This window comes from Bos javanicus, chromosome 5, assembly GCF_032452875.1.
Source record: "Bos javanicus breed banteng chromosome 5, ARS-OSU_banteng_1.0, whole genome shotgun sequence".
NCBI classification, from domain to species: Eukaryota; Metazoa; Chordata; class Mammalia; order Artiodactyla; family Bovidae; genus Bos; species Bos javanicus.
Window position 1 is genome coordinate 77,695,799 of NC_083872.1, and position 21,151 is coordinate 77,716,949.

At 40.5% G+C, this 21,151-nt stretch overlaps 2 protein-coding genes across 10 annotated transcripts in view; one reads left to right on the plus strand and one right to left on the minus strand.

Annotated features, from left to right (window-relative positions):
- The first annotated feature begins 3,889 nt into the window (after positions 1-3,889).
- On the plus strand, positions 3,890-19,514 carry YARS2 (tyrosyl-tRNA synthetase 2). 2 transcript variants are annotated; one of them, XR_009736570.1, is made up of 6 exons: positions 3,895-4,766; positions 5,773-5,940; positions 12,869-13,024; positions 13,351-13,521; positions 14,129-14,395; positions 18,110-19,514. XR_009736570.1 is itself a non-coding variant. In XM_061417440.1 (5 exons), the coding sequence occupies exons 1-5, from the start codon at positions 3,985-3,987 to the stop codon at positions 14,286-14,288; spliced, it is 1,437 nt and encodes a 478-aa protein (XP_061273424.1). In that variant the 5' UTR covers positions 3,890-3,984; the 3' UTR covers positions 14,289-16,272. The 2 variants fall into 2 exon arrangements, 1 of the variants encoding a protein (XP_061273424.1); XM_061417440.1 differs by lacking the exon at positions 18,110-19,514 and having other exon boundaries at positions 3,890-4,766; positions 14,129-16,272.
- DNM1L (dynamin 1 like) overlaps positions 16,598-21,151 on the minus strand; it is a 59,976-nt gene continuing 55,422 nt past the window's right edge. For 2 of the 8 annotated variants that reach the window (XM_061417437.1, XM_061417431.1), the window contains 6 exons: positions 20,651-20,728; positions 20,303-20,335; positions 18,132-18,308; positions 17,854-17,963; positions 17,565-17,724; positions 16,598-17,303 (listed from right to left, as the gene is read on the minus strand). In XM_061417437.1, the coding sequence (XP_061273421.1) occupies positions 17,247-17,303; positions 17,565-17,724; positions 17,854-17,963; positions 18,132-18,308; positions 20,303-20,335; positions 20,651-20,728 (615 nt within the window). In that variant the 3' untranslated portion in view covers positions 16,598-17,246. The remainder of the gene's footprint in view (positions 17,304-17,564; positions 17,725-17,853; positions 17,964-18,131; positions 18,309-20,302; positions 20,336-20,650; positions 20,729-21,151) is intronic. The other 6 variants (XM_061417438.1, XM_061417432.1, XM_061417435.1 and 3 more) reach the window with 3 other exon arrangements.

A 21,151-nucleotide genomic window follows, 5' to 3' on the forward strand; every position in this document is an offset into this window, starting at 1 on the left:
TGTCCCACTAATCCAAAGTCAGCTAACCTAAAGTTACCACAGTTGAGATAAACCATATTTTCTAAAATATTTTTTTAACACTGTTCGTTCACTTTCAAAACTAATAAAAACGGCAAGAAATAACTTGTGCACCTTTACTTATCCCAAGCTCAAGTTCCAGTTTCATAAAACTTTAGTCATGTATATAATTCCAAAGACTAAAAAGTCCCACCTTCCTCAATTGCTTCCATCTTTGGACAAAGTTTCACTTTTCCTATTACACCAAGACAAATTATAAAAGGAAATAACTTGCTGTCATTGAGCCACTGTCAAGTCTCAATGGACTTGTTCTGATACTACCTTCTGTACCAGATTTCACTACATGTTCATAAAACACAACTAAATTTAAAAATACAAAACTCAAATCTATAAAGGCCCAATAATAAATTAGATAATAAATTCTAACCTCCAATAAGATTTTTCTGTTTCTCACCATCTACAAAAGTTCTCCTTTAAGCATGTCATCAAGTAAGGTGAAACAGGAACATAGTTCTCAAAGAAGTATGATTTCTTAAGTGACTAATTTAACCATAACATGAAGTCATACTTCCTCATATAAAATTACTAACATACCTGTAAAAGTCATATTAACCAGAAACCTCAAAAATGAAAGACACTCCTTTGAAAATGTTCAAATCTTTCATATTAACCAGAAACCTCAAGAATGAAAGACACTCCTTTGAAAATGTTCAAATCTTCCTGTGTGTTAGGTACTAAAAATTCTAAAAATATACTATGACATGTGCTCAGGAAAATGTCCTGCTACACATACTGAAATATATATCCCTGATCAAAGTGGTATGAAATAAGAATGTAGCAAAATTGGTTATGATGGCAAATATTAAGATATGTTGAATAACAACATGAAAGCTAGAACACACTCTGCTTGTTTTCTTCAGCACCAGATGGAACTGCAAATATTTTTTGAACCTGGTATCTTTTAAACTGAGGCAGAAAGATAATGATAGACATTCAATGATTCAATGCACTTTAAAATATCACTGTAATTGACAGAATGAATGTATAGATACAAAACCTAGACTGGCTTTTCCAAATAAACTTTTTTTAAAGAAATGTTTTTCTCTTCAAATGTTCATTTTCTTGAGGAAAATATTGCTGTGTCTTCATTTTCATTATCAAGATTCAATTTGGCCCTTGCTAATATTAAATAGAAACATTCAGTTTATGTGCTTTGGGGAAGAAAATTATGGGATTTGGGGTTATGTTACATAGCCTGATGAAACCCTATCAAAATTACTCTTTAAAATTTCTCATGAAATTTGAAATTTCTCATGAAACTCACTTCACTGATAATTACATACATACATAAACAAATTTTTAAAAATAAGATATCATTTTGTTAAATGACTTTATAACATTAAGAACTGCAAAAGGTCCTCTAAGAACGGTTTGGAGCATGGCCACATGCCTGTATCAGGAGCAAGGCATTTCATCTCCCAGCTGCTGAGAGTATCGGTTGCTGATGGCTCATATCTGAGTCCTCTTCTGCATCTCACTCTCTGCCAAAGGTTTGCCCAGGGGCATCCCACCTTTAAGGAATGGTCAAAAACAGGGTACAAAAACACGCCCCCTTGCCTATATTCAGGTTGACACTGAAAGGAAACCCCAGATCCAGAGCCCCTATGGGGATTGCCTGTGGCCTCCATGGCAATGTGTTCACAAGTCAGCTTCTCCCTCTGCTTCCATCTTTCCAGTACAGATGTTGTTCCCAGTAATTATGCACATAAATCTCCCATTGGAGTCTCTTTCCCAGGTAACTCGATTTAAGAGTTAACATTGAAAGTGGTCCCAGAAATAAGACGCTAAAATGAAGTTTGGGAATTCCCTGTTGGCCGTGTTTAAGAGTCCACCTGACAGAGCAGGGGACACAGGTTCAGAACCACATGCCACAAAGCAGCTAAGGCCACACGCCACAGATACTGTAGAGACCAAGTACCAACTACTGTGCCCCGCTCCTGCAACTAATGAAGCCTGGCAGCTCTAGAGCTCTGCAACAAGAGAAGCCATCGCAGTGAGAAACCCTCGTGCCATAACGAAGTGTAGCGCCTACTTGCAGCAACTAGAGAAAGCCCCTGTGCTCTGTGTTCAGTTGCTTAGTCATGTCCCACTCTACAACCCCGTGGACTTCAGCCCATCAGGCTCCTCTGTCCGTGGGATTTTCCAGGCAAGAAAGCTGGAGTGGGATGCCATTTCTTCTTCCAGGGAATCTTCCTGACTCAGGAGTCAAACTGGCGTTTCCTGCATCAGCAGGCAGACTCTACCACTAAGCCACCTGGGAATCCCCAGAGAAACACCATACACAGCAACAAAGACTCAATGCAGCCAAAAATAATAAATAAATAAAAATTTAAAAAAATAAGCGGCAGTTTTGGACTTGGATCCCTGCCAGCCAGCTGCCAGTGAGAGGCCCATTCCTAGCCCAGAGAGGACTGATAGCACCTGGTTATTACTGTGGCAATGTGATTACTAATTTGAATTTCATATGGCTCAGTGGTAAAGAATCTGCCTGCAATGCAGCAAAAGCGGGTTCCATCCCTGGGTCTGGAGGACCCCCTGGAGGAGAACATGGCAACCCATTCCAATTCCACGGACAGAGGAGATTGGCGGGCTACAGTTAATGGGGGTTGTAACGAGTCTGACACGACTGAGCACTCAGATGCCAAAGCTGTGCCCCACTTCAGATCAGATCAGTCGCTCAGTCGTGTCCGACTCTTTGCGACCCCATGAATCGCAGCACGCCAGGCCTCCCTGTCCATCACCAACTCCCGGAGTTCACTCAGACTCACGGCCATCGAGTCAGTGATGCCATCCAGCCATCTCATCCTCTGTCGTCCCCTTCTCCTTCTGCCCCCAATCCCTCCCAGCATCTGAGTCTTTTCCAATGAGTCAACTCTTCGAATGAGATGGCCAAAGTACTGGAGTTTCAGCTTTAGCATCATTCCTTCCAAAGAAATCCCAGGGCTGATCTCCTTCAGAATGGACTGGGTTGGATCTCCTTGCAGTCCAAGGGACTCTCAAGAGTCTTCTCCAACACCACAGTTCAAAAGCATCAATTCTTCGGCGCTCAGCCTTCTTCACAGTCCAGCTCTCACATCCATACATGACCACAGGAAAAACCATAGCCTTGACTAGACGAACCTTTGTTGGCAAAGTAATGTCTCTGCTTTTGAATATGCTATCTAGGTTGCTCATAACTTTCCTTCCAAGGAGTAAGCGTCTTTTAATTTCATGGCTGCAGTCACCATCTGTAGTGATTTTGGAGCCCAGAAAAATAAAGTCTGTGCCCCACTTGGTTACCTGTAATTGAAGTAAATGAATTAAACAGGGCCTTTTGCATTTAATTCAATGGGGTCGCAAGAGTCGGACACGACTGAGCGACTGAACTGAACTGATAGCTTAGACGAGACTGCCACCTCCTGGAGAAGCTAATAAATACTGGTGACTGAAGTGTTCCCATCCTTTTGGGAATCAGCATTAGGAAACTGATTGCATCTCCAAGCCACCTCAGTATTTCTCCATGAGGTTAAACCGATTCCTAATCTCTCACAACCTCTGTGAAAAAATTTTTGCATAGGACCAAGATTTCAAAGCATCACGACTTTTCTTAGGTGACAAGAAAACGGTAATTTAAGTTTAAACAAAAAATAATATTTTAGAACTCTCAAGTCTTAATTCTTAATACTCATCAGCTCTCTGAAGTAGGAACTATTATAAACACCTCCACGTTACCAAGGAGGAAAATAAGTTCTACGGAACTTACGGTTACCCGACTTTTGGCCGAAACCCCACCCAGGAAGTCAGAACTGCCTCAGCTGGGCATGCGCAGAAACACACCGACAAATTCTGTAGGAATTTCAAGAGGCGGCAACTGAGGGGTGAGGTGGGCCTCTAAGGTCCCAGCATTCCTTTCGTGCCGCCGCCAAGATGGCGGCGCCCATGTTGCGGTGCATTTCTCGGAGCCAGTGGCTTGGTACCCAGGGCCTGTCAGGAGTCTTGCCCTTGGGGCTGCGTGAGGCCCACTCGGCCGCTCAGGGGTTGCTGGCGGTGCAGAAGGCTCGGGGTCTGTTCAAGGAATTCTTCCCCGAGAAGGGTACAAAGACAGAGCTCCCAGAGCTCTTCGACCGCGGCACGGGAGGGAAATTTCCCCAGACCATCTACTGCGGCTTCGACCCCACGGCCGACTCGCTTCATGTCGGGCATCTGCTGGCGCTTTTGGGCCTTTTTCATTTCCAGCGAGCGGGCCACAACGTGATCGCGCTGGTGGGAGGTGCCACGGCGCGCCTGGGAGACCCAAGCGGTCGTACCAAGGAGCGCGAGGCGCTGGATGCGGAGCGCGTGCAAAGCAACGCCCGTGCCCTGAGTCAAGGGCTAAAGGCCCTGGCTGCTAATCACCAGCAGCTCTTTGCAAATGGGCGGACCTGGGGCAGCTTCACCGTGCTGGACAATTCGGCGTGGTACCAGAAGCAGGACCTGGTGAACTTCCTAGCGGCAGTGGGTGGCCACTTCCGCATGGGAACGCTGCTAAGCAGGCTGAGTGTGCAGACTCGGCTCAAGAGCTCCGAAGGCATGAGTTTGGCCGAGTTTTTATACCAGGTGCTCCAGGCCTATGATTTCTACTACCTGTTCCAGCATTATGGATGCCGTGTCCAGCTGGGTGGATCAGATCAGCTGGGCAATATCATGTCTGGATACGAGTTCATCCACAAGTAAGCGCCTGTAGCCCGGGAGAAATCGCAGGTCAAATAAGTTACACACAAATAGCCTGTAATGCACTGTCAGTATTGTGGAGTGACGCCCTTTGTTTCAGCCCTTTTATTTTCCCTAAGAGTCCAATGGGGTTAATTTTATGTCACTGGCTAATGAGAACTAAAGTGCTGAATTAATGATATTAGGTATGGGATATATTCTAGAGCTCTGAAGGAAATAGAGCCCACTAGTCAGACACTACTGAACAACTTCACTTTCACTTTTCACTTTCATGCATTGGAGAAGGAAATGGCAACCCACTCCAGTGTTCTTGCTTGGAGAATCCCAGGGACGGGGGAGCCTGGTGGGCTGCCGTCTATGGGGTCGCACAGAGTCGGACACGACTGAAGCGACTTAGCAGCAGCAGCAGCCAGGATTCAGATTGTATCTGCTGCTTCTAAGAAGCTTTTCTGTGTTTCTAATTTGAAAGACTGTTTGTAACCTGACCGTGACTGGACCACCTTGAATAGTTTCTGCTTTTGCTCTGCACCTTCCTTGAAGCTAAGTGTTAGTCACTGGTTGGCATCGAGAAAAAAATTTTTTCAACACCGAATATTTGTGAATAATATGTCTTTAATGGCATTTTCTAGAGGGAGATGAAATACAGGGCCAGCTCATATGCTACTCATTTTAAAAATCCTTTAAAATACCTCTTTTAGTGTCTCTACCTGACCACACCTTTACCTAGTTTTTTCTCTTCTCTTCCCACCCAACCTTTAAAAATTTCTAGGCCCCAATTATGTGGCATTTCCCCTTGGCTTGCCCAGAGTCTCTGGTTCAGTTGCAGTTCAGAATGACAAATGTCAAAATAGGGTGCTGTGAAAGCAGAAAGATGGACAAGAATCCTGGTTTAGAAGGTTAAGGAAGGTTTCTTAGAACAAAAAACCACACTGAAATCAGAATAATTAGCAGAACCTGCCACCACTTGAGCTTGAAGCACATAATAAAGTTATTCTTTATGCATAGGTTGACTGGAGAAGATGTGTTTGGAATCTCTGTTCCTCTAATTACAAGTACAACTGGAGCGAAACTGGGCAAGTCTGCTGGCAATGCTGTTTGGCTAAACAGAGATAAGACATCTCCATTTGAATTGTATCAGTTTTTTCTCAGGCAACAAGATGATTTGGTAGAAAGGTGAGTTCTTAATAATTGTGTGCTGAGAAAAATTAAGTTCATTAACCTCATGATACAATTTTAGTCATTGACTCTCTCTGCACCCTTCATCCCTTCATAGTTTTTTGGGTTTTTTGTTTATTTTAACATAGATTCTATTTAAGGCAGTACATCACTGTAACACTGTAGTAAAACACTGTTGGTTAAAGCAGAAAACTACTGTGGGTGCTAAAAAGGTTAGAGCCAAGTTTGTGATCTGTATCTAGCAGGGTTATTGCGTGCATATTCTAGTTTTTTACTCCTTTCATCATAAACGTGACTTTTATTTTACCATTGTCTCTAAAGCTCCTTTTTTTAACATAAAAGAAGATCCTTTTTTTAAGTGATTTTTCTCATTGTTTCATAATATGTCAAACTCTTGGAAGAATATAAATTAATGAGAAATACACCTGCAACAAAAAAAATGAATTTTTCCCAAAAAATACCATCTGACATAATGATCACCAAAAATAATTTAGGAATAATTCTTTAATTTTTTAAATATCTAAGACTTTACTACAGAACATGAAAAACCACTATTGAGTAGGAAAACAAAGTTCTCTCAGAGCATATCTTAAGGATTGCCAGAGGGGACCAACAGTGAGATTTGGGTGAGTGTATAATAGTTGGTATATAGGATGTGAAGGCCCAAGAGGTGAGAATTAAGCAAGATGAGGGTCTGGAGCAAGAGTTTGGTCCATTTTGGGGACCAATTGCCTGAGAGTAATTTCAGGAGTATCCCTTTAAGGAGGTTGATGGTGCTCAGTGAGGCCAGATGCCTGGGGCTATAACCTAGATGGAAATTCCAAAAAATATTATGTTGGAAAGCCCATTGTTTAGTCTCTGGAGAGGTAAAGTGGGTCAGAGTCAGTAATGCCTGGCAATCCAAAGGGAACAAAAATAAATTTACTGAGGCAAGAGATTTGCATCATCCAGAGAAGTCCCATGACTGTGAAGGCGTATCTGGAGGCCCCAGGAGAAAAGAGAAGTGGTCAGTGAAATTAACTGCCAATGGGAACATGGTTGGTCTCCCCAGGGAATATGTCCCCATCTGAATATCCTTCATTGGTTTGGGAACAGAGACTACAATCATCTGTTACAACTTCGGCTGTTGCTAAGAAGATGATGGTGAGTCTGCTCAGTAGAGCCCAAGCTGTTAAGGCCTGAATTCCTTAGTGACCCAAGGAATTGAGAGCCCATTTTTTTGAGCTGGTAGGGTGTGTGCTGGGTAGAGTGTGGTGGGCTTAGTACTGCAACAGTCTGCAGTACTGTTGAAATGGCTTCCAGCATAGAGCAGGTGGTGCTAGTATTCTTGCCAGGAGAATCCCTTAGACAGAGGAAAGTGGTGGGCTACAGTCCGTAGGGTTGCAGAGTCAGACACGACTGAAATGACTTAGCACGCACACACAGAGCAGGTAGTCTGAACAGAAACCTGAGTAGCAATGATAGGAACTAGGGACTCCTTCCAGGTTTGGGCCAAATGGGCTTGTCTTATATGAGAAAATTGTCCCTTAGCCATTGGCCAGACCAAACCACGAGGTCATTAGCAGTAGCCCAGGAGTCTATGAAAATGTAGATCTGCCAACATTCTCTTTTTTTGGCTTACTAAGGGCTTCCCTGGCGGCTCAGCTGGTAAAGAACACCTGCAATGCAGGAGACCTGGGTTCGATCCCTGTGTTGGGAAGATCCCCTGGAGAAGGGAACAGCTCCAGTCTTCAGGCTTGGAGAATTCCATGGACTGCATAGTCCATGGGGTTGCAAAGAGCTGAACATGACTGAGCAACTTACACTTTCAAGGGCTAAGTGAACAGCTACAAGTTCTGCCAGCTGGGCTGAGTCAGGACTGCCTTCTTCAGCTAGAGAGGCCCCTGAGACCAGGGGGAATGCTGCAGTCCTCCAGCTAGCTGCAGTGCATACATACAGTGGTGGTGCTGTCATTGGTTAAGAATATGGACTCCCTGTCCATCTCAGACAGTTGGTCCCAAGGGACTCTCCAAGCAGCAGGAGCACCACTACCAACTCCAAAAGACTCTTAGGCAAGAAGCTGATCATGAGGGAAGCTCCATTCTCCTGTAATTTTTAAAGGCTTTGATATCCAGGTTAGCCCTCTCCTGAAGGTACCATTTTAATTTCAACAAGGAGGCATCTCTAACCCAGGGCATTAGGTGGTTGTATTGGTTGGGGGCTGTTTAGGGCCTCAGTTTCTAAAAGATCCTGGTAGAATCCTTTGGGGTTAGCCACTTAATCCAAAATCCATAGGAAATCAAGTAGACTTATATTTGGTCCAGACTCCAAGGAGACATAATCAGATATGGTTAAGTACTGACTTGGAATGTGGAGCCAGATGGGACTAAAGGTAAGGCTCATTGGCCTGCCTGCTGGGCAGCTTCCCAAATGTATTGTTGGGCTCGCCCCAGTGAAAGGTGGCGCCTTGCATGTGACTATGGCAAAGAATTAGTAAGAGGTGAGGGATGTGTTGCCTCCAGAACATGAAAAGGCCTAGTACACGTACCTGAGTGTACTGGCGGTTTAATGATGAGTGATTTCCTCCATGTCTAGGAACCCTGTCAGTGCTTTCCAGTGCCCTTTGAATGGTTTTGACAGACCCAGTAAAATGCACAAGCATTACCCCATGATTAGACAGAGCACCTTGTAAAAAGAATTCTCTGGACTTAGGGTCAAAGAGACTCAAGGTTAGAATGAGGAGGGGGTCATTTAAGTCACTCTGGTCATAGAAATGATAAACCAATTGGACCATGCCAGTTTTGCACAGCAGGAGATAGGCCTTTAGCAGTAATCACCGTGGTGGAAGGATGGGCCCAGTCAGGCAGTAAATGTCCAGATGAGGCAAGGGAGGGCCCTGGTACAAATACTGGTGGATCTAGGATCATCTGCCTTCCTTTCTTCTCCCTCTTCATCCTCACTGGAAGCCTATTACCCTGTCAGCCTTTCCAGTGGTGGCAGGGGTATCTTATGAGGCATGTTGCTTTATTCTGTCCCATTTAGGGGAAATCTGAGGGGACTCAAGATCTTTGGTTTCTTAGAGGAAGGAAACATATATCCTGGACAGATAGATCTCTGAGAAGGTTGTAGATTTTAGGATCTTTAGATACCAGCCAGCTGATGCATTTCAGCAGCCATGAGTAACAATTTAGGTTCTAAAAACCTGAAATTGCCAATCAACTCCTTCCTTTTCTTCCTTATGCACAGAATTTCAGTTAAGGTGTAATGTCTGATCTGTTTTTACTTCCTGATTCTCATAATCTTACATGTCGTCACCAGAAAGTTTGTGGAAGACATCCTCATGAGCCTTCTTCATAGGTGGCTGCCTCCTTTTTCAGGGTGTCGCAGTCATCCTCCCCAGGACTGGGCTCTCCCTCCAATGGCAGGTTACCACAGGGTCTTTGGGAAAGCCCTCAGCCTCTGGAGCGTAACACTAGAGCCTTGGCATATACGTACACAGCAGCAATAAGCAACACCCAGGAAACCTCCATAGGGGTTCTGATCTATCAAGGAGCTGCTGTACCTCCTCAGGGGTCTTACAAGCCATTGGCACAAGATGTTCTGAGCATTTATATTTATCCATTGTTCAACATCACACCAGATACTGAACCCATGGTATCCCATCGGGTTTGGGGGACAGAGAAACAGCATGCCTCAGCTGTATTTCCCTTTCTTTGCTCTGCTATTTTTCTGTTGTAGGGTTGTTCGATTCATCCAAGTTAGGAAGTGTAGTCCCAGTATGACTCACTCACAGGGCAGGTCTCTTTCCTCCTTATATATGTGAGTATCCTGTTCTTTGCCTTGCACTCAGAGCCTCAGGTTGGGCAGTGATAATAGCCTTGGGATCCATTCCACCCTCTTTAGCTCTCCTTACCCTGAGATGTGAAGGACCTTCATGTACATTAGTCAATCAAGGCTTTTATAATTGGTGGTCTGATCATCTCATTAGAGGATATGACTTTGATTGTTGATCACAATACTGCAGATATTGTTGAATTGTGGCAGCAGTGACATTTTGGGATGAATACTGAGGTAACATGAGGCAATATGCAAAAGACATAATAGCATTATGGACCTCCAGCATACATTGCTACCCTTGCAAACATGTTATCCATCTGGGTTAGCCAGCTAGTAAACTAGTCAAAGCTAAACGGCAGTCATGCAGTCCTGCCAACTATGCCTTTGCCAGTTATGTGGGCCTCAACCTGTCGGTAGTGTTACCGTCAGCTAGAAATGCCTGGTAGTGGGTAGGGGGTGGCCCTCACCTGGGCCCATACTACTTGTTGGAGCCCCCACAGACATTTCCTTGCTGCTACTGCTAAGTCACTTCAGTCGTGTCTGACTCTGTGCGACCCCATAGACGGCAGCCCACCAGGCTCCGCCATCCCTGGGATTCTCCAGGCAAGAACACTGGAGTGGGTTGCCATTTCCTTCTCCAATGCGTGAAAGTGAAAAGTGAAGGTGAAGTCACTCAGTCGTGTCCAACTCCTAGCGACCCCATGGACTGTACCCTACCAGGCTCCTCCACCCATGGGATTTTCCAGGCAAGAGTACTGGAGTGGGGTGCCACTGCCTTCTCCTTGGCCAGAGTCAAACTTGTGACTAGACTAGACTTGTGGTCCTTATGACTATAAGACACGCCTCAGCAACAATCATCAGGGAACCTTAAAAAATAAAATGTATTACTTAGTTTCCAAAGGGCACAGGCACACAGTGAGTCAAGGATAGAAAGGGAGGGAGGACCCACCCAGGGCTCTGCCTTTATTGGGGTGACTTGGATTCCGCAGGTTCACTCTTCACTGGCTAATTTAAAACAGGGAAAACGGAGTGGGAAGGCTGGAGAGGGGTCATTCAGGCAGTCAGTTATCTCAGTTACCCAGGGTTTTCTAAAGGGGATTTTCATCAGTAGGGGTAGCCTAGTTCCTTACCTAGTTGGTGGGTGAACTCTGGGAGTTGGTGATGGACAGGGAGGCCTGGCGTGCCGTGGTTCATGGGGTTGCAAAGTCGGACACGACTGAGCGACTGAACTGAACTGATGACATACAATTGGCAGTTGTTTGTTTGAGATCAGTGTCTTTGAAATGGATACTTTGGCATTAAGCAGTGAGAAGCTTAACGTCAAGCACTTACATTATACATATAGAACCACTTGGAAAAATATGTGGCTGTACCTACTCAGTAGAATACATTTATGACTTGTGTTAATACCAGCAGTCCCTCCCCTGGGCACATCCCTGACAGATTAGTGCACCAAGAGAAATACATGGGAATAGTCATAGCAGCACCATTAACTACTGTCCAGGAGTAGGAACAACACAAAATATCCACACCAAAATAAATACATTGTGAACTATCTTTAATGTGGAATGCTGTATTCAGCAGCTGCACACACAGCAACATGGGTGCATTGCCAACATCATGACAAGCCAGTGAGTGAAGTCACTCAGTCGTGTCCAACTCTTTGCGACCCCGTGGACTGTAGCCTACCAGGCTCTTCTGTCCATGGGATTTTCCAGGCAAGAGTACTGGAGTGGGTTGCCATTTCTTTCTCCAGAGGATCTTCCTGACCCAAGGATCAAACCCAGGTCTCCCGCATTGTAGGCAAACACTTTACCATCTGAGCCACCAAGGAAATCTGATGTGCCAGAGTAGTGATTCTGTTTATATAAAGTCTAAAAAGAGGCAAAACTAAGTGACGCTGTTTAGGGAGGCATACTGAGATGGTAAAAATATAAACAAGGTAGTGACTACCATCAAAGTTGGGAGAGTGGTTGCCTTGAAGGGTGAGGGGACATGATACAATTGTGCTTCCTTGGCTAGGAGCACTGTTGTGTATCTGTTATTGTTCAGTTGCAAAGTCGTGTCTGACTCTGCAGCCCTCTGAATGTAGCACGCCAGGCTTTCCTGCCCTTCACTATCTCCTGGAGTTTGCTCAGACTTAGGTCCATTGAGTCAGTGATGCCATCCTACCATCTCATCCTCTGTTGCCTCCTCCTCCTGCCCTCAATCTTTCCCAACATCAGGGTCTTTTCCAATGAGTTTGCTCTTTGCATCAGGTATTGGAGCCTCAGCATCAGTCCTTCCAATGAATATTCAGTGTTTTCCTTTAGGATTGACTGGTTTGATCTCCTTTCTGTCCAAGGGACTCTCAAGAGTCTTCTCCAGCACCACAATTTCAAAGTATCAATTCTTCTGTGCTTAGCCTTCTTTATGGTCCAACTCTCAACAGCCATACATGACTACTAGAAAAACCACAGCTTTGACTATACAGATTTTTGTGGGCAAGTGACGTCTTTGCTTTTTAATACGCTATCTAGGTTTAATACACTATCGTAGCTTTTCTTCCAAGGAGCAAGTGTCTTTTAAACTTCATGGCTGCAGTCACCATCTGCATTGATTCTGGAGCCCAAGAAAATAGTTTATCACTGTTTCCATTGTTTCCACATCTATCTGATGGGACCAGGTGCCATGATCTTCATTTTTTGAAAGCTGAGTTTTAAGCCAGCTTCTTTACTCTCCTTTTTCACCCTCACAAGCTCTTTAGTTCCTCTTCACTTTCTGCCATTAGGGTGGTATCATCTGCATAGCTGAGGTTGTTATTTCTCCCAGCAATCTTGATTCCAGCTTGTGAGTCATCCAGCTGAGCATTTTTGATGATGTCTCTGGAGCAAGAAGAATATATATGATGGGGATGGGGTCATCTATATCTAGACTATTGCTTTTAAAAAGGAAGTATCTGAAACAAAGATGGCAAAATTGAATCTTCAATCGGGGTGATGTTGTATTATTGTCATATTTTTGGTACATTTCTGCATGTTTATTCCATAATGTAAAATAGAGGGGGGAGACAAAAACTAGGTATGTTATATAACTCTAACAGGCTTTTTTTGTTTTTTTCACCCCAAAGATACCTGAAGCTCTTCACTTTTCTGCCTCTTCCAGAGATTGACCACATCATGCAGCTGCATGTCAAAGAGCCAGAAAAGCGGGGTCCTCAGAAGCGACTTGCTGCGGAAGTAACAAAGCTTGTTCATGGACAAGAAGGGCTGGCCTCTGCTAAAAGGTGACCTTGTAGAATAAAGATCACTTGATTAATTATTAAGAGACTGCAGAACATTTGGAGCCACTGTTTGAGTTACCTTTTACCACTAACAAGGACTGTCAGTGTTAACCACTGACAGTAAATGAATAGTTTAAAATACTAGCCTTCATTTACTAGGAAAAAAGATTGTCCTGAATTAAGCTTATAAATTATACAAGATGAATGTTGCTGTTTGAAAAACTTCCCATCTGGAATATAATGGGTACTTCATAATTGGTTATTGGGTAGTAGAACACGTGTCTATATAAGCTGTCAACGTGATGTGGTTCTCAAAACATGTTTTCCAGGTGTACACAAGCCCTTTATCACAGCAGCATAGATGCGCTGGAAGTCATGTCTGATCAAGAGTTAAAAGAATTGTTTAAAGAAGCTTCATTTTCTGAATTAGTTCTTGACCCTGGAACAAGCGTCCTAGATACGTGCCGCAAAGCAAATGCCATTCCAGATGGTCCCCGAGGGTAAGGTTATTTAACTTTTAGGTTCAAAGTTATATTTCACAGCATGTGTTTCCAGAGATGGTGTTTTCCTGATAATGGCATCTCATTCCTTATAGATGTTAGGTTAGTCTGAGAATAAAGTGAAAACTGAGAGTACTTATTGCTGAAAATAACTTAAATTTTCTGTACAGCATTACTGTACTCTCTTATGAAGTCCAACCTGGTAAGTTTTTTCTCCAGCATTAGAGAATTGGTTTAAGGGACCACAATTGTATAAATACGCTGGGATCCGTTGGCTCAGGGATAGTCAGTTTGAGAAGATCACAAGATCAGAGGCCCTAAGTATACAGATTCACACAGCCTCTCTCATACTCAGTCTGTATCATCTTATTTGAGGGGCATAGTGGGGTTGCTCAGCCTGTTTTAAAATTTTAGTTGAATTTATTCCATCTGTTCCTTTAGAAGAACTAAAGGGGAGGCACAATCTAGCAAATACGAAGGTAACAATTCAGTGCTAAATGGTTTCAATTAGCCTTTGAAATTTAAATGAAATAATGATATATGTGTATTGTTGGGAGTGGTCAACAATGATTAGATTTATCTAGTTACTAAACATTTCTATTTTTAGGTATCGGATGATTACAGAAGGTGGAGTCAGTATAAATCACAGACAAGTAACAAATCCTGAGAGTGTTTTAGTTGTTGGACAACATATTCTTAAAAATGGACTTTCATTACTTAAAATAGGAAAAAGGAACTTCTACATTATAAAATGGCTTCGGCTATGATGAAAAACCCTTCTGGTGTTGAAACATCCATCATTCATTATCAAGATATACAAACTTATATCTTCACATATGCAACTCAAAGACTGGAGTATATTCTAGGCCTCAGTGTGAGTAATTTCATTGTTCATACAGGTTCATACATTGTTCATACAGGTTGGTTAAGTTTGTGGAATATTTTATTTCCTAATCTTTAAATATTAAAGACTAACACAGAAAAGCATGATTTCTAGGTTTAATCTCTTTTAATAATTATTCTTCATGAAAAACTAAATGCTAAGTTTCCTATCCTGTCCTTGCTCTTGTATCAGGTAAATATATCATTGGATTTTTTTTGTTGTTGTTCAGGAAGCAAATTCTATAAAAAAGGAGAAAAGTTAGAGGAAGCCATAGACAGCATTAGAATTACAGTACAAATCATTTCTTTTTGAAGAAAAATCAGTACGTGACTTTTCAGAAAGTTTATAATTCAGTGTTCCAGTCACCTGTGTTTCCATGAAATTAAATTTACTCATTAGCCTTGTTTTAACTCAGTAAAAAAGCTAGCAATGTCTTATAAATTTATCAACTTTTAAATTAGTCTTTAAGTTTCAACTTCTGTCCCCAAGCAGATTACAGCTTGAGATGAACCAAAAAGTTAAGTAACCAACAAGATAAAATAGAGGCAACAAGATAAAATAGTGGATACACTAAAATATCCAAACATATGAGAATATCAAAAGATATTCCAGGAAGGGAAGTTTTCAGGTCAAATTTAAAGGATCTGGAATCAAGATTTAGTCAAATTAAGCTCTACATTCTTTAGGCAAGTTGATTCTCCAGAACTGTTTGCAACATCTAAAAAATCAGATCATTGATTTTTCTTGATTTCCTTAATTTCATTTGATCACTTGAAGATCAAGTAAAACACACACATACACACAAAATGGTTAACAATCAGGTTTGTTCTAGAAAATCTTACAGGCAGCAAAGCATGGCTTTAGAGTTCAAATTCTAGCTATTTACTACCTGGACTATTTGGAGCAAGTCATCTTCATATGCAAAAAACTGGAGATGTATTATAATAAAACCTCAGTCAATTATAAAAATCTAAATAGAAAAAAGTCATTAAACTTTTATATAGTATAAGCTATATTGCTATGTTCCAAAGTAGATTTGCATGTACTCTTCTGGGAGTACAGTTAGGAAGAATTCACTTATTGACAAGCTTTTTAATGTCACTTCATACTAGCAACTTTATTTACAAAGTAAGAACATACAGGTATCCATTGTAAGTCAGAGATCATCTCTACATTTCAGAACTTCACTCGGTTTAAGGGCCAACAAAAGGAGGTTTCCTCTTTCTGTACCTATCTTGCCTGTTTTTCTTTGTACATGGTGTGTAGTACTAACAAGTGCATTACCATAGCAGTTAATGTTTTCAATTTCAAGTTTGCTGGAAAAAGGTGCATTGTAAGGTTCTGTCCCCTTTACAAATTAACAAAGTTAGACTAGAATGGTAATCATCTGATCTATCTCAAATACATGAATCATGGATGGCTATAATTTCAAAACTGATGTTTAATAATGGCAGAGTGATTTTAAAGTATGCTAATAAACATTTTGGAAGCATGTATTCTATAAGATGGTACTGCAAACAGATTCATAGTCCTGTATCACCAGACTGAATCTGTTATGTTTGAGACCAGTTGCTGATCCTGTTGTTTCTCAGTACAGTATCATTAGCTAAAGGTAACACACGTTCATATGTTCCTGCCAGTATTTCTTCATAAATGCCATAACATAAAAATAAATTTAATATCTGCAATATATAATTCATCTTAAAATTTATTATGTAATTCACATCAAGAATAATCTGGGGAATTTTGGTAAAATGTGTTCATGTTCTAAACCTCACTCCCAACCCTCTGAGAGTGTTTAGGAGTATGTGTCTGTCAGCATGTTTTTCTGTGAATAATAAAGCCCCATCATTATTTTCGTACCTTTATTCTAATCTACTTTGTTTGTGTGAAGCAAAAGTAATAACTATTACCAACTAACCCTTAGAGAAACGTAGAGAAAGAAGATACACTTAAAATCAGTACAGTATTTGGTTCTAAGACCCTCCTCCAGGTGAATCTTGAAGTGTGGTCTGTGGGCTCCAATTTACAGATGGATTACTGGATTACTACTATTATATTTGAAAGCCAAGGAGAATTTACTAGTTCTTCTAAAAACTAAAGGAAATGGTCATGACCAAGTCTTGCTAGATAATCAAGGCTAGATGGTTGTTCTTAATGCAGTAAAACATAATTCATGCTTCCAAGTTTAAGTAAGATCAAAGGTATTTTAATTTTTAATGCACCAGGGGAAAGTGGACCCAGAAGTGGAAAGGCGGTAGCTACATATTATGCACATCACATCACTGTCAGTGTTACAGATCCTCTCATGTGTTCAGCTTTCTTACAGACACATCAAAGGTTGCAGAGAAGCTCAATAAAACTAAATCAAAAGATAATTAGAACAGTGACTACGTGAGTAACTTGTCAACCCATCTCTTTCAAAGCCAGGTCGGTTTATATAGTGCATGCATCATAGTCATTATGAAATGGTGTCTTGGTGCATTCTTCTTGAAGGGCTGTGGCAGCAGCTTTAAGACTACTAGCAGATCACACAGGTCATCTTATTCACAAACTGCTTGTACAACTAGAACTATTAATGGTTCCTTTTAAGTTCAAATGAAACTGTCACAAGACAGACTTGATGTATTTTATATATACTAGGAAATTTTAGAAATAGCCATTTATTATTTGGATTAAATGTGTGATTTGTTCTGGAATACAGAGTACAATTTTCATTTTATAGCCAGTCTTCACATGAGCAGATTCATATCACTGCAAGACACAGGAGTTCATAAATAAAATTCTACTCAAGTAGGCAGGACTAACAAGTCAACAAAATCTCAGGATTACATAGTTCTCTTCACCAAAGATGAGTCTCTCGGATTTCAGCAATAATTTGACTGGCTCCTTGTAATGCCTGCATTAAAGAAGATGATAAAAATTATAAATGTTTAAATTATAATACCAAAGAATCTGAATTAATATGGGATAATCTCTCCACTTTATATGTGGTTGATTCATATCTTCTCTGAAATTTGAATCGAATCAAGTGCCAACAGAGTAATATTTAGCCATCATACAAAGACTATATATGTATATATATCTCCAAGCATTTTAAATAATAAATGTTTATACCTACAACCCAAATAAGAACATTTTTTAAAAATTCCCAGTTTACCTTTAGCATATCAGCTGCTTCTTTCCTACGCTGTGCCATGTCCTCAGATTCAGTCAGAAGATCATCCAGTAAGGATGATTTATATAGCTGTCCTACTAACTCACTCTGAAGAGTATCTTTCACATGATTAACCAAAAAATGCATTACTGCCTTTGGCACACTGCAAAGCAATCAAATAATCCATTTATTTGAGAATAAAAACCTAAATTTTAAAAAATACATATATTTTCAAAACGATTAAGAAATTATCCAGCAGTATTCTAGTCTGATTTATATACATAATACTAACCTGTCTTGAATATTCTTTCTGACAATAAGAAAATATGATTTGATGAGTCGTTCAATAACTTCACAGTCTCGCTGTTCACGGGCAGATAGTTTTCGTGCAACAGGAACTGGCTAAATTGGGTGAGGGGAGAACAAATTTACCGTTGTGCCATTTTGAAATGACAACACGTAACAGTACGTTTTTGAGATACCAGTTCCTTCTGTCTTTTAAAATGCTTTCTTGGTAACTTGGTTCTTTGTCCTCAATCATTCTACAGCTTACCAAATTCTACAGCTTACCACATCCAGCAAATTCACAGCGTGGCCTTTTTGTGGACTGGCTGGCATAATTGGAATTGGTTTTGATTTTTCCTCAGCTAGTAACTCCTCAGCTTTTGAAGTTTTCAGCATTCCTCTCCAGTTGCCTGTTGTTGGTTCTTGAACAGCATCTCCAACCCCACCACCTCCAGATGCAGCCTGAAATAAACATGTTCCAAACCTGTACCAACCATATCAAACTGGCATTATCTAAGCAAAGTTAATTTTTTTTGTTAGGCGTCAAGGAGAATACCCATCTAGTACCCATCTGGAGTTTAATCTATTTAGAGATAGCAGGGTCAGAAAGAGATGGTGACTGGCATGTGCAACTGGAACCCTGAGCTGTCTAAGTAAGAGGTTCTGTTCTAAATTGCTGGCAAGGCCTTGGCCAGGATATCTTAAATTCCTCTTTTATTACTTGCTAACTTTTCAAAGTTTTTCCTCCTCTCCAACCTCTAACACTAGAGATTGTGGAGAAAATATGAGCTAGCCTTTAAAACAAGACTCACCATTAAAAGCACAAGGAAAGCCAAAACTGCTATTCACATTATTTCTTCAAAGTAACTTTAAATACTGTTGAACTGTGATCTCTCTGAAAGTTCAACATGTCTCCAAAAGTTAAGACTTTATATATTTCTCAAGTCAGTTTATGTTCCTTATAGTCACAGGATAAAAGTAGGAATCCTTTAATTAACAGAAAAAAGAACACACTCATGATTCTATGAGTTTGCATGCATGCTTTTGTGTGTGTGTTAAGTCATGTCCAACTCTTTGTGACCCCATGGACCGTTGCCCACCAGGCTCCTCCGTCTGTTGGATTCTCTAGGCAAGAATACTGGAGTGGGTTGCCATTTCCTTCTCCAGGGGATCTTCCCGACCCAGGGATCAAATCCACGTCTCCTGCATTGGCAGGTGGATTATCACTGAGCCACCTGCAGGCCCAATAATGACATTAAGCTGCCTAAAATGTTGAATATGACAAACACATCATCAGTTCCCTCAATGTTTATACCCATGAGAAAGGATCTGCTAAAAGAAATCTAGTGTTGTCATTAATCACAAGTGCTTTTGCACCTTCTTTTTTAGGATATCTGTTAGTCTTGATTTATAAAAGAAAAATGACTGTTTAAGGTAACAGGGAACACTAATTTATCAATATTTAAGACATGTTTTTAGATATTCTTTAAGATTTTACAATCTAAAATGAAGATAAAATGGCATTCAGAATTATAGAAATAAAAATGACTTTATATTAAAGTTTAACAGTGTTATAGCAATTGTTAAATGTTTTTTGTATCATTCTGATTCAAAACACTGCCCAAACTTTGTCTCTAAAATATGTATTAAAGATGATGTTTATCAATATATAGGTGGAATATTTATATACTACTTTTTAAATGAGTAACTGTATTTCTAAATGCCTGTTAACTATACATGAGTGATAGACCTACATATGAAGTCTTAAGGAGAGTGAGCAAATTCAAGGTGAAGCCATGAGTAAAATAAAAAGCAGTGATTTAAATGGTTCTCTTAAGATCTTAGTACAGTGGGCTGAGAGAAGATAAGACATTTAATTATAAGGTTTTATCTGAGGCTCAGAATCTTAAACCTGGACAATAAATAAGGAAAAGAGCTGAATGGCAAAAATAAAAATAAGAATGGGTCTGAATAACTTACAGATTATTTTATCAAGAACTGGCAAGAGTCTCAAACTCTCAGTCCCCCTGTATGCTCTGAATTTGCTTAAGCTGTTGAGGCACATGTTAAGCTACATATTTAGGGTGACAAGTGCATAAGAAAGAAGTGACAAGTGCATAAGAAAGCATAAGAAAGAAGCCTAAGAGGACTATCTATTAGCACTGGACAGATCTCAGAACCTTTAAAGAGGAAAAGTCCAAAAGTACAATTTTCATCTCCAGAATTTTAATTTCCTACCAAAATATTAAATTCAACACTATTCTTGAAGGTAATAGAAAACAGTAGGAAAAGCTGTTATTATTTAAAACAATGTTAAAACTAGAATTAATACCATCTTAGAAGTTAGTTGAATAAGAGAAACAATAAACATAAAGACAATGAGAGATAGATGCCACTGTTACAAACAAGTTCTTCAATGGTTTTGAAGACAAGTGTTTCTGAAAAGCAAGACTCACATTTTTAGTTTCTCTTCTGCTCTCCTGAATTAACTGTTAAAAGATATGTTAAAACATGCAGTTTAACAACCAAAATTTAAATACCAATGGCTTGAAATTCAAAAAGTGCAGGATAATTTCCTCTTTAAATTCTTTTTCTGTCTGCATCTTCATATTGCAAGCAAAAGCATGTTAACAAATTTATGTTATGAAGTATACACTGTTAAAAGATTTAAAATTTCTATTAGACTAAAATTTGGTCTTAGCACAATATCCCATATTAATATTCTGCTATTCAGTGTATTGTTTCCAGATGATTATGTTGCACCAAATTAGGCATGCAGGCTTAGATTAAGAATCAGAACAGACCTTGCCATCAGCCTCAGCAGAAGCAGCAGGGGAGGGCTCCTGGGAGGCAGGTGCCAAAGCACTTGGAACTTTAGAAGACTAAAGGCAAAAAATTCAGGGAAAAAGAAATCAAGGATGCCAAAAATGCATTCAGAAACATTCTATAAATACGAATTTTCCCCATGAAAAACAAAAATGGGACGTATTGTTTATTTTGCCTTCTTTCCTGTACTACCGTCACTGTTGTCACCTTTGTTTAAGGCTGTTCAGATGAATTCCTAAGAAAAGTTCAAATCCAAAAGCTTCATTTTGATTTTTACAAGATGATAAGACCTTTTCTGGTAAAGAATTCAAGGTAACAGATTTTTACACAAAAACCAATACATGCAACTATTACAGGAAGCTAAAACCTGGTACGCACATATTGCCATCTTCCCTCTCCAAAAAAACCCCTTGTTATAATAAAGTCATTAGTCATTTCAACTAATTTTACAAAGTTCACAGTCACTGAATTCTTCAAAA